The 13,599-nt window shown below is 43.3% G+C and overlaps 1 protein-coding gene across 2 annotated transcripts; it reads right to left on the bottom strand.

Annotated features, from left to right (window-relative positions):
• Positions 1-486: 486 nt before the first annotated feature.
• Positions 487-12,349, bottom strand: kcnj10a (potassium inwardly rectifying channel subfamily J member 10a). Of its 2 annotated transcripts, XM_076162588.1 has the most exons (6): positions 11,514-12,349; positions 6,291-6,669; positions 5,803-6,014; positions 5,560-5,691; positions 5,050-5,227; positions 487-3,009 (listed from the first exon to the last, which is right to left on the bottom strand). In XM_076162588.1, the coding sequence occupies exons 2-6, from the start codon at positions 6,658-6,660 to the stop codon at positions 2,624-2,626; spliced, it is 1,278 nt and encodes a 425-aa protein (XP_076018703.1). In that variant the 5' UTR covers positions 6,661-6,669; positions 11,514-12,349; the 3' UTR covers positions 487-2,623. The 2 variants fall into 2 exon arrangements, with proteins under 2 accessions (XP_076018703.1, XP_076018704.1); XM_076162589.1 differs by lacking the exon at positions 11,514-12,349 and having other exon boundaries at positions 6,291-7,065.
• Between the last annotated feature and the right edge of the window lie 1,250 nt (positions 12,350-13,599).

Here is a 13,599-nt window from a genome sequence, read left to right as displayed (position 1 = left end):
GAGGGGATATATTGTTGTGTCTAAACACAATGTGCGAAAACACATGTACATGTTTTGCTGCAGCAGGTTTTGTTTTGCAGTTTATGCAGGAAGCAACTGTGGTTTTCACAGTAACCAATAGGACACATCTTTGTGTTATAACACCTCTGAGATTATATCAAGTTTTGAGAAATCACCATATATTAACCGTGCTCGAAATTGTTGGAATTCAATTCAAAATACTAATTCATTTACGATTTAGCCAGACAGAGAGAGACAGAGACACAGAGAGACAGACTTACAAAACACGAGGCACAGAGGAACATATAGGGACATGAATCCACCAGGGGCGCGAGCAGGAAACAACCAGGAATAAAATGGGGACCAAACCAGGGAACCAGAATGAAATACACAAGGCCAAGACCAGGACATAACCAGAAGAACACACAGGGGACGCGAGTAGGACACAACAAGGACAAACCGACAAGAGGTGAGAGAAAGATGAAAACTAAATACACACAGGGTCGATAACACAATGGTGAACTGAAGGTGAGGACAAACACACAGTTGACATCAGACCGGAAGCGTAATCTCAAAAACATTACAATACAAACTACTACAAAGTAGAACAGGATGTAACACAAGAATACAAAACACAAGATCATAACAAATTCTGTGTATTAGTTTAAGTGTTTCATACTTTTGATGATGATAATTGTTGAATACGGTCAGTGCTGAGAATAAAATTACAGTGGCTGTGTTGTGAATTTCTACATTTCCACAGTAATTGTGTCATACGTTCATGTTTGTGGACGACCCAGTAACAGCAAATCTGTAAATAATACATTTATTGAAAGAGGCACTTAAAAAGTACATTAGCAGTTAGACCGATGTGAGACATATACAGTAAAGAATATAAACAAGCAAAACCTTCCACCAGGCATGAAACTGAAATATTTTCAGCTACTTCCAACACCCACGTGGAGCAACAAAGGGTTTAATTTGAAGATTTCCCATTTCAAGAGAGAGATTTCATATGACTAGGGATACTTTATTATTACCATATAATTAAGATTAAAGCAGATTATGGTACTTTTAAATTGATATGTCCTTCAGAGTCATTTTAAATCGTTTCTCGTATCGTTTCATCGTGATTTTACCTTTATGGGTTCTACTACACTGTACCCGCTTCCTCTCATCCATTTAAAATATTACAGAAAATATGATCCTATTGTATAGTATCTTAAACATCCAGCTGATCCATGTTATACAAACATTACTGTATAAATTAACATTATGTATTGTGTTGTATCAAATAGTTTAGTATCGTATAAGGATAGAGATGTAAATATATTACAAAATCAATAAATGACTCAAATCATGTTGAATCCTACATTATATAATCATATCCTACTTTCATACTGTATCCTATTGTTTTGTATCATATCTCACTGGATTATGTTGTATCATGTCATATACATATATTATATCACGTCATATTATATAATATCGTGTTGTATCGCATCGTATCCTATAGTACCATACTGCATTGTGTTGTATAGCATTGTATCATACTGTACAATACCATATCATGCTATATCGCATCATATCACACAACACTGTATCATAATGCACCATATCATCACATAAAATGGATTGATCTATGAGTTGTATTTCTACCCTGAATTAAGTACCATAACTTGTTTTAATTTTAATACAGTGATTTCACGCTGACCCTGGAGGAAAAACAAACCAATATATTTATCTAATACATAAGGGCAACAGAGGAGACATGTACTGCACAACCTTTCATAACCTTTGTATACACAAAATGACAGCAGTAAAGAAAATGGGTGTATCTTATGTATACACATGAACCATTAACATCGCTTACCAAAATAAAGCAGCGCTGTGGATCAAGAAGAAACAAAAATGAAGAGTAAGCATGCAGTGTAACATGCATGTGGAAAAACTAGCTGTACATTGAAATTGACCCATTTGCAGGCATCAGCACATGCGATCCCCGAACACAACCGCAAGGTTACATCATTCAATACAGTGCATGAAGTATTAATGTTAGTTCAGTTACCACTTTCCTGTCAAGTTAAAGTGCTTTTAGTAGTTTTACTCAGTATTTCATCCCAATACATAAACGAGTATTCGGGGGACAACATTCACACCAAAGAGTGGAAATGTCACACAGTATATTCATGTGGAACGATCAATCGCTTTGTTAGAAATTAATTCTTGGGTGCAAAAAAAATATGATACATTCCTTTGTAATCCTTTGTGGAAATAATAAACATCTTTCCAGTATTTCAGGTATGTACCTTAAAGGATATTCATTAATTTTTCAACAAACAGTACTGTGATTCAGTGATTACATCAGAACGCCAACTTTAAACATCCTCCAGATACAGTGCGGCAAGTCTTTTCACAAATGGAAAATGGATTTCTGAGGGTTAAAAACCATCTATGTATCATTTGTTCTGTACATTTATACCTTTTTAAACAGTTTGCAGACGTTGTTGTGCGTATGAGAGTGGGCGTTAACTTTACTACCATTTCTTCTTTCTTTCTTCTTTATCTTACTTTCACATCTTCTTTCAGCTTCCTCTCTCTCTCTCTCCTTCTCTCTCTCTCTTCATACATTGCTAATTCGCACACTTACCCTTCCCTTGTCCCGCCCCTTCTCCTCCCCTCTGTAGCTCTCCTCCAATCGCACCTTCTCCAGGTCGGCCCCATCCTCCTTGCCGCTCCTTGACCGGGTGGTTCCCGGGCTCGGGGGCAGGGGCTGCTTGAAAAGAGGTGGCGATTTGGTTTTGGCCACTTTGTCGAAGAAGGCAAAATCCGCCACGTATTTTCCTGAGGGGGACAAGGAGACGACGGGCGGGAACTCATAGCCCCAAAGGATCTCGTCGGGAAGGTAGGAGGTTCGAACCTGGCAGGTGGCAGAGGTGGGCTCCACCGTGGCGCTCATGATCACCAGCAGCTCAAAGTCTGCGATCTCTGGGTCCGTCCAGCCGCCACCTAGAGGTCAAAAACAGGACAAGAGGTTGTCATGTTTCATTCCAAACATTATATGTGTGCCATACATACCACTTCTGCTGATACACTCAGCTTTTCTAGTGTTTCAGTGAAGCTACGTTGCATTTGGGCTTTTATTTTGAAGTTCAGGGACCTTTCTGACATGTCATTCTTGTCTCTCCACATATTTCCTGTCTCCTGCCTTATCTAAATGACATTAATGAATTAATTAAAGTTTAAAAAATCTAAATGTACGACAGAGTTCTCTCGTGTGTGTGGCTAAAGAAAGACACACACACACACACACACACATTCAGAAATTTCCAAAACATGGCAACTCCACACTCTTTCTCCCTCTCTCTCCTGCTCTCTCACTCTTGCACATACAAACACACCATAGATGCTGCACTCACTCCCAAAGCTGAATACACACACCAGAAAGGGAGCAGCAACCTGCAAACACGTCATTCACAGATGGGTGGCGTGTGTGTAAATATATATGCTACACACGTGTAGCCTGTGCTCATCATTCATAAATGCATAACACACAAAGGACACGGTACGCAACATACGCACTCAAACAAACACACACCTGCATCAACAGGCCTCTGTCATCTGTCTAAACAGTTCTAACCATAACCCGGACCCAGTACCGATCCCAAGAGGGCAAAAACACCAGATTTCGCAATTGCTCGGAACACGGTTGATGGAAACTGTGGTCGCCGTAAGAGGCTCCACTTCAACGGATGCAGTGGTGGTCACCTTGTGAAAAGGAACTCTAGAAGCGCAATTAGTTCTTACACTCGCCACTGTCAGAAATGTGAGATTCAACACATCTACATCTAGAAACATCTACAATCTAGAAAACCTTAGCCGTTGTCTTCTATTCATACCAAGCAGCTACTTTCTGGAACGAATAGTCATTTTGAGTCGCTAAAACTAAGGGGATTTGAATGGCTGGAGTGAACTTTTCATCCATCTTGTGTTACTTCAGTGGGGACAGAGGACAGTTTGGGGCTTTTTCTTCATTCCAGCTCAGTGGTTTGGACATTTGGACGCCTCTCCTTTAGACCATCTCCACAGTGTGAAGATCTCACGCCGTGGAAGCAGTGGAAGGTAGAATTCACTGTTTCTTGATTGATGCTAGATGTTCTGTGCACCCATAAGAAAAGCATCACAGGCCGCTCTCATGCTCTGTCAAACAACCATTGAGTGCAGAATCAGTCCCCATGAAGAGATGTCCCAGAGTGTCTATTATGGATACAGACAACCCATCAGTACATTCAGGGTGATGGACAAATCCTCTGCATGCAAGTATTCATTTTCTTATCACCAAATACATTGTCTCTGTTGGAATTATCCTCTATATTAGCTATATAGCAGATCCTGAGCATACATCTGTGTACACAGTCTGGCAAGTTTAATTTCTATAAATATCATTTGAATGGTATCATAGAGCAGAAAAGAAAGAACGCAGCTGAAAAGAGGCACTGATAATTCACCAAGGAATACAATGATGAGTACGAGGAAACAGCTAGAATTGAAAGTTTTCACATGATAACGAAATTGTGGAGGTGGAGAGAGGTGAAAGGAAACCCCTGCCGTAAATGAGCACAAATGGAGCAGCGATCAGTGTCCGTCAGTACTGAAGCCGAGTTTGCTTCCAGTGCAGAGAGCTCTGTGCTGCTGTAATGGGATCTGCGCAGGCTTCATGTCAGCACCCCGGACTGTACGGCATTGTCCTCTAATGAGGGGTGTCTCTGGCAATGTCTCTCACACACATTCCAGCCAGACAAACCTTCCCCTCTGGTGCCAACTCAGCCCAACTCTGGACAACCACAGGCAGCCAAGCACGCAGCACATGACTATAAATACCCACACCTACCTACATACTGTAGTACATACACAGTCATATTATTTTCGAATAGGACACCCGTCTGACAACAAGTTGTAGCCGATGAAGGAAATCTGCCAAACTGTGTGAATGTGAGCTGATTGATTGTGCTGATTGTGAGCTGGCTTGATAACAGCATTGGGATCTACCTTCTGCTGCCCAGACTCTGAGAGGACTGTTGTCATCTATGATATGGTAGAAGGTGAGGGGGATGATGAGGAAGGGGCTGTCGCTGGATGTGTCCACCTGGAAAGGCACGTTGCGCTGGTCCAGTCGCACCGTCTCGCCTTCCTTTGTCAGGGATGTCTGGAGCAACTTCCCCGTCACCTGGGAGCCAAGATGGAGTCAGTAAATGTTGCCAAGAGGTTGAGGAAGTCATCCTGTAACCAAAAGGCCCCAGGTTTAATACCTGCAATGGCCAAGGTCTTCACTGATGGTTTACCTATTAGATTAGATTAGATTAGATTCAACTGACTATTCAGTCAATGTTGCTCTTTCTTAGGCTTCTGGGTTAAATACCCCCAAAAGTAGAACTCCCAAAAGAATTTCCTCAAAGAGATCCAAGGAAATTTTAGAACAGGACATAAAACTCGGTGTTTTAATGTCTCGTCCTAATCCTAAACTAATGCAATTAATGTCATCAGCTGTTGCTGTCCTACCTGGCATCCTAACAGCAGGCTTTTGCGCATGTTGGCCACTCGGATCATGAGGCAGGGCCGCCCGTCGTGATTTGACACAACAGCATGTTGACTAAACTTCACAGTCTCTCCTCTCTTCTTTGGACGAGCAACCTAGAAGAGATGGAATGAGCATAACATGTCTCAGTACTTCCCTCAACACACTTTACATGTGATTGAGGTCTTAGCAGGAAACTATGATGGAAGCAGTGTATGTGGCTATACCTTTGCGAGGAAGGTGCCAGTGATAAAGATCTCCATCACCATGGTGAGTACTAGCTGAAAGATGAGGAGGACAATGGCAAGTGGACACTCTTCAGTGATGCAGCGGAAACCGTAGCCAATGGTGGTCTGAGACTCCAGAGAAAATAGGAAGGCCCCCGTCAGGGTCTTAACCTCCATCACACATGGTGTGTGGTTAGAGGGTGGGTCGAACTCTGGAGAAAAGGAGAAGAAGAAGAGTAGATTGTTTTTTGTGATGGAATCACAGCTGAACTTTCGGTGAATTTGGTCATTCACAGAAAGTACTTGTAAACTTTTATTGGACAGATCTAGAATCCATAAGTCCATAATATGAAATAAAAATAGAATAAAATCAATTTTGGGTTTCTTGTGGTCATATGGGCATTATTTCATGATCTAAACTAATGTGATTGTATTCTTGAGACACTTATGACATGGAAGTTGGTGTTCTTATGTTAAAAACTGCTCACCCAGCAGGTCTCCATGCACCAATGCCACCAGGTACCAAAGCACTCCAAACAGGAACCAGGTGCCGGCAAAGGTGGCTGAGAACAGGAAGAACTTGTAGCGCCATTGCATATCTAGGAACGTTGTCCACAGGTCACGTAGGTACAGCATCCCGCGTCCACTTACGTGTTCGATGAGAACATTGCTTCGTCCATCTTTAGAGAGGACGCGCCGCCTCCTTCGCAGAGCACTGACCCCTGCATTTCCATTCTCAGCTGCTCCAGTGCCCCCTGTGGAACCCAACAGGGGTTTGGTGATGTCAGTCTGTGTCTGGGAGTGGCATAATTTCTGAGGGGAGGAGCCTTCTGAGGAGGGGGTGGTGGCCGTGGTCATAGCTGGTCACTATTGGAGGATGGAGGGAGGCAAACAGCATGTGAGTGCAAAGGAAGCGCAGAAGAAGATTAACAAGCACTTGAATGAAAGAAATAACATAGTGGAACGTTGGGAGGTGATGAGGGTGAAGAGGACGAGCGAGAAGAAGAGAAGGGTTGTAAACATGACACACCAAGCACATTTTTCTACTGGACACAAGCAGTGTTGTAGCTGTCCAAGGTGGTCCATTTAATCCAGCTTCTCCTTTCAGTGGAGGCAGCTGGCCTTGTCAAAATAAAAGCCCCCTTTCAGCATGAAGGCACAGCTGCACTTTCACATTAAAATCGCAACACCGCTGGCACATTCATGTGTCGGTTGCACATGACAGCAACTGAGTAAAAATGAGAAGACGCCACTGTCGCTTAATTCACATGAGGAATTTAAGAAAAAAAGCTTTTAAAGATGGTCTGTCTCTATCTTTAAGGCCTCTTACTGCATAGGCTCCAACCCCTGTGCGGAATAAGTGGGCATAGAGGATTCAAACATGTTGTTGAGACTATTTACCGACTAACTCAACAAACTTTTAACCGAAGGGCTCGATTGACATTCTGGACGAAACCTCAGTTTAGACAGTTTTGTCGATTTCCCATTATGTTGTTTTTCATACCAAATAATATGGAATGTTTGCGTTCACATATCCGCTTCAGTAGTTAGAGATTTTTTAAGACATTGGTTCTTGAGAGAGCCGACCTACACTGGATCTTAGATTTGTTTATCTTGCCATCAGGGTTGACATCAGGCCTGCCGTCGCATGTACAGATCACTCAAATTCACTGCTGCATGTTGACTTAAGTGTCAAGTGAGTCCGTGTCACAGAATCACGTGATGCAAAGAGACAATATAATGTCTCTTGTTTCTATGGGACTGAATGAAACGTCAACCCCCATCCCTGGGTGCCAAGCAGACTAATTGTCACTGAATGAGTCGTTCCCTGTGCCCGCTCAACACTTCTCTCCTCATCTGGCCTGCAGTTTGTCTTTCTCGCACTCTTTCTCTTCTGTTTCAGTCTCAGTCGTGTCAGCTAAATGGACCTTTTGTCCAAACTGCCTCTGCTTTTCCGGATCCAATATAGCAAAAACAAAAACAAAACGGCTAAAACAAAAGCCCGTGAACCAAGGCGATCTGATATACTTTGTTGTTTCTAGCCCGCTCTCTCTCCCTCCCTCTCTTTCTCTCTCCCTCCCTCTCTCTCTCTCTGATTCAGTCTGCCCCTCTCACACTGAGTGAATGAATAGAGATCTGTGTTGATGTCTGTGCTCTGAATGCTAAGATGCGGAGGGGAAGCGTGGGGAGGGAGGGGCGGGGCGGGGTCAAGAGGAGGTGCATGTGATTGGCCGTATCCATCTCCAGCTGACCTCTGAACCCTGCCGAGTTTCCTGCCTACACGTACAATAAACACACGCTCGTGTATTGGACATATAGAGTCAAGGGTTCTCCTCAAACAGTGACAAAACAATACAGTGCCATTTATTGTCCATTACTGAAAGGTCAGTTTGCAAAGGCAGTTCAGAATCTATACTTAGATGTAACTCACGCTAAGATTTCTACCACATTATTTCATTTAATTGCAATTACATCCAGGTGTTGGTTTAATTAGGCTTAATTCTATATTCCAAAGTGAAATATTGTCTGCTTGTGACAGATGTAAGGCCCCGCACACGCGTGTTTGGCTCATTGGGTAGTTTATGTCATTGTGAGACAGTGAAGTATGACAGGCTTTAGGTACTTGTAGCTTTTGTGTTATGATCCCTTGTTTAGCCTATTTTATTAATTTGCTCAATCCGCAGGAGCATTGCCAAGTGAACTCAGCCTTTAACCACCTACGCCTAAGCAGACTGGGTACTGGGTTTTTGATTGGTCTAAAATATTTGATGTTACTGTAAACAGAAGAAATAAATAAACCAGATGATAAAAAGGACTTCCGGGTTCCCTGAAATTAAGACCACAATACAGACTGTCCACAGAGAGCCGCTCTAGCACTGAGAAGGAAGCGGGGGTAGTTCCTCTCTGCCTCAGCTGTCAATCATGTTCTCAGGTGTGAGGAGTTGAGGAGTGAGTCAAACAGATTCCCATCAGCTAAATGACATTACTCAACATCCTAATTGGGATTTAATCATTTCTACTGTTACTGGTCCAGGCAAGTAAAATAAGTACTAAAGTTACATCAATGTAAGTGGAGCCAAAACAATATTTTGGAAGTACATCATTCCCGCTGACAGCCACCACGATGGTTTCCCTCCCTTGCAAAATGACTTTTTTTCCACTCACTGAACTCAAGGTTAGGATCTCTTCCTCTCTATTTGACCCTTCATCCCTCTCCTCTACTATCCTCTGTCCTGTGTGCACAAGAATCCTTTGTTTTCCGTGAGATGAAAGGGACAAAAGCCACCATTGAAAAATACGACTGGGTGAACGAGTGAGTGAAAGAGAGAGCAGGAGAGTGAGCGAGCAAGTTAGACAGGGAGAGGAGAGCGGGATGGAGCGCCAAAGTCTGTGTGTGTGTGTGTGTGTGTCTGTCTGTGTGTGTGTGTGTGTGTGTGTGTGTGTGTGTGTGTGTGTGTGTGTGTGTGTGTCTGTGTGTGTGTGTGTGTGTGCGTGTGTGTGTGGAGTGAGTGTCTGTGTGTGTGTGTGTGTGCGTTTGATCGTGTTTGAGTATGCGGTGCTTGACATTGTGAGGAGGCGGCGGAGGGGGGAGGAGGAGGGGAGGAATAATTGGTTTTGTGGAGAGAATTGAGCATCGGTGTAAAAAAAAGGGAGTGGGGGGTGGATGAACTGAGCAGAGAATGAGAGCGAGAGAGAGAGAGAGAGAGAGAGAGAGAGAGAGAGAGAGAGAGAGAGAGAGAGCGAGAGAGAGAGAGAGAGAGAGAGAGAGTGAGAGAGAGACAGAGAGAGAGAGAGAGAGAGAGAGAGAGTTAGAGAGAGAGAGAGAGAGGATGAGGAGGAAGGAAGGGGTATGTGGAGTGAGGTTGGAAGAAACGGATCGGTGACAAAAGATGGCCATTAGTATTCCAGAGGAGAGCGTAATCCCTTCCACTCAGCGCCCCTGTCCAGGATCCACATCCATAAAGAAACCCTGAGGCCTGGACGCCGCGCTGAAAAGAGCTATACAGCACCAACACCGCCATGAATGGCTGTGACCTCGCTGCAGCAGCAGCAGCAGCCGCAGCCACAGCACAGGGCTGAAAGGGCCGTCCAATCATCAACACAAACTTCACGAGGCATCTCTGTCGCCACAGAAACAACAAAATGAGCAGATCATAACACATAAACTCCACAACTCTAAACTTTGAAATAGTGTAAAGACACCCAAATGCGTTTTAGAGTAATTTCCCTGACAGGAGGGAGGGATGGAAACCCGGGAGTCTATTTTCACTCAGTATGTGTGGCAGTGCAGCAAGGTGGATGGGGGTGTTTTTTGTTCTTGAACTTTTGTCCACGTTCGGTGTCGTTTCATCATTGTCAATTCTGCACCCTGGACAGTATTTCAGCAGCAGGAAGTAGATATGCCAGTAACCGTGGCGACCGGTTGTTTGTCCCAAATCCGATACATCCTCAAACACTAGACTCCTGCATCCTTGGTGCACAGTTTGGAACTGAAGAGTTACTACAGTGACGGAGAGCAGCTGCTGGCCACTGGGCAGTAAATTTAAGAGCGACTCTTACCGTCTTCATCCAAGGCAGCAGCAGCTAATGGCTCGTCTGTCTCCACTGACCTGCTGTACGTGTGCTTAATCTGCTGCTGTAGTGGTGCCAACAAGGATTCCTCAATGAAAACTTCTGATTGAGGTTTCAGATCCAAGAATTGGGCTTGAATGGGGCTAAAAAGCCATTGCACCTGTTGGAGACACAACTGTCCCGTGAAAACCTTGTATCTCCAAATTGTCAGCTTCCAGACAACTAGATTTTGTGATAATCTGTTGTGTTTTTAACGAGCTGGGATGATTTTTCTTTAAACCATTAAGAAGAAAACAGGTTTTTCATTGGACAGTAGTGAAGTGTAGACGTCACAGATGCTGTAAATTTTCTGTGAACCTACCAACCTCTTCATCTGAAGTCCTGCTTACATGGGGGGCCAGTATTACCTGCGGGCCTTGTGGTTTCCTTTGCAACTCTGAACAATAAACATTAACCACAAATGACCTACTTCCTCTTACATAGATTCTGAGAAAAAACAAAAAAAGCTAAATAATTTTGGACACGGGGTGCCAAAAGAATTTGAATATGTTTGGTACTTTTTGGAGTGTTAAATTAGTGTGTAGCCAACTTTTCTCATCTTTTCCAATGCGAAATGAATGTAGAAAACCTTTCAACTGTCTTCAGACCGTATCTTTCCGCTCTATCACCGTCTTCATACTTTTACCGAGAAATGTTTTAAGGTTTAAGTCTCACTTTTAGTAATATGAAATCATGTTATTTCACTTTCTAGTTACCGCTGATCTGTCTTTTTAATTGAATTTTACAAGAAAATAAGAGCTTTTTGTTACCAGCACACCAAAAGTATAAGAAATATAGGATTGTTATTAAGTATCAGTCCTACATACAATCTAACCGGGATGCTCCTTAAAAAAGTTCCTCTGGGAATATTGTCATATTTTAGGAATATTGTTGTACAACTAAAAATTTTAAGACACTATAGGAGCAGCAAGTGACAGGACATCACAGCTGCATCTGACATCATCAACACAAACACATTATTCATATTTTAGTGATAACAATTTGTCAGCTCTGATTTCAACATTCAAATTTACTTCAGTTTTGTTGATTCAAAGGATAATAAGTGCACAATTACGACGTTCATTTAAAATCTTTTTTACCTGTTTGCTGACCTGTAACAGATCTTCAATTCGACCGCAGGTTGAAATACACAAAGTTTTCTTATGTCACTGTCCGGCAGACATGGAAGAGGGCAAACCACAAAGCGTCTCCCGTCGGATCTGTCTTGGAAAACTTGACCGTGGATTGGAAGATGCACACTCTTTGACAGCTCCGTCGCACTTCATATCACCTTTGACATCACATTGTTTTGGTGTCTTTGTTTGGCGAGTATGTCCCCCTGCGTTGCATTTGTCAGTCACAGGAAGGATGAGGCAAACCGCGAAAGCTCGGCGAAGATGAGGAGTCGCACACTGGTACTTGTGGTACCGGTTCCAGCTCCCTGTTACAGCCTCATTGTGTGATCAGATGAGGACAATTTTCACTTCTGGCGTGTGAAGTTTGAGAGGGGCCCCTGTTGTCCAAAGGGTCTCCTCGTGCTGCTCGCTCCCTCAAGGCCCCCAGCTGCCTCTCTATATACACGGACAAGTATTCAGACAACCGCTGTTTCACGACATTTTTAATTCATTAATTCAACTCTCCTCCCAGCTTCTCCTCCCACCCTCTCTCTCTCTCTCTCCACCTCTCTCTCTCTCTCTCTCTCTCTCTCTCTCTCTCTCTCTCTCTCTCTCTCTCTGTCACTGTACGCTATAAATGGGCCTCTTTGTTGCCAGGCCTCCTCCTCTCCTTCAGCCTTTGTCAACTTTCTCATGTAAATGTTTGATGGTTAAGATACAAGCCTGGAAGTTGTTTCACTGCAGCGGTGGCATTCACAAATCAAAGGCAGGAATACAGCGGCCTTTGATTGTGCTCGCCTTGGCTATTTTGCACTTTTGCGTTGGCCATCGTGCTGTGAATGGATAATGTCGGAGTGTCTCTCTGAGGCCGTGCCATGTCCGCCCTTGGTCGGTTTGTACGCACATATTCCTGCTGTGAATGGATGAGGCGCAATAATAATTCACCAAAATAACCACTTTTTCACTCAGACGGTCACTGTGGGCGGTGGAATGCCTGGAAACTTTCACCTCTGATGTCAAGAAGTAATTTATTAGAGCAATCCCAGACTGGGTTTCAAGGGGTTGATAAACACTGGAAAGAGGAAGATTCTGAGTAGTTTTCATCTGCGGTGTGAAGTGCATCAATGTGTTTGTTATTTTTATTACTAAACAAGTATTAAGTCTATTCTGGTAGCGGTACTTTACTCAATTACATCCAATTTTCTACATTATTTTATATTATGAGTTATTATATTATTCAGGGGAAATCCTGAATAATATAATAGTCTCCAAGACTTTCTTCTTTCTTTCTTCGTTCTTTCTTTTAAAACACCTTATTCTGATCTGAAAGCATGAACATCCCTAAAATTGGAGAAACAATCTGACCACCAAACTAAACTTTAATATTCCTCGCTCCGAGTACCTTTACTTTGAGTATTTTTGAGTACATTTTACTGCTACTACATGTTCATCATTGTGACTCGTTGACTCTGAATGAAGTCATTTAACTTAATTTGTACACTTATTGTACCAGTGGAAGATTATAAGAGCGCCACAGGAAATTAAAGGCAGTTTACTCACTGTTGAGCCACTGTACCACCGAAAATGAAAAACAATACTATAAAATCCTAAATAATCTAACTCCCTACAGAGTAGCAGTCTGTTATTGGCTATTGATTCTTGATTCCAAACAAACTTAAAGGGCAACCTGTCAGCCCACTATTCACAGACCCCTAAGTTTTAAGTTTGTTTTGACGTGGGGGAAATTTACCGTATTCTCAGATGAGCGTCCCCCAGGCGGGGTGCAGACACGTGAATCTGCAGCGGGGACACGCCGCACAATAAACCCGGCACTGCTCGATATTTGGCCCTGGTTTCACACGGACATCAATCTCCGGGGGCCCCTCCTACCTGCCAGAGGGTGTTGTTCCTCCTCAACATCTTCTCCGGTCCTGCAGAGACTGGGGCTCCCTTATCCGGGGGCCGGACAATGGGGCCCCGCATCCGCAAAGACTCCTGACTGTGTGTGTTTACCTTCTGGATGCAGGGTTTTTTGCAGGGTGTGTGTGTGGGGGGGGAGAGGGTATCCTGA

This window comes from Genypterus blacodes, unplaced genomic scaffold (genome assembly GCF_046128005.1).
Source record: "Genypterus blacodes isolate CSIRO-AG114 ecotype Tasmania unplaced genomic scaffold, CSIRO-AGI_Gbla_v1 ptg000122l_1, whole genome shotgun sequence".
Lineage (NCBI taxonomy): Eukaryota > Metazoa > Chordata > Actinopteri > Ophidiiformes > Ophidiidae > Genypterus > Genypterus blacodes.
This window is presented reverse-complemented; position numbering and strand designations above follow the sequence as displayed.

Coding starts and splice junctions, on each gene's coding strand:
- kcnj10a (XM_076162588.1), bottom strand. CDS start 6,660: ATGACCACGGCCACCACCCCCTCCTCAGAAGGCTCCTCCCCTCAGAAA. Junction 6,015..6,290: donor GGTGCATGGAGACCTGCTGG/GTGAGCAGTTTT, acceptor CCTTTTCTCCAG/AGTTCGACCCACCCTCTAAC. Junction 5,228..5,559: donor GCCTGCTGTTAGGATGCCAG/GTAGGACAGCAA, acceptor CTTGGCTCCCAG/GTGACGGGGAAGTTGCTCCA.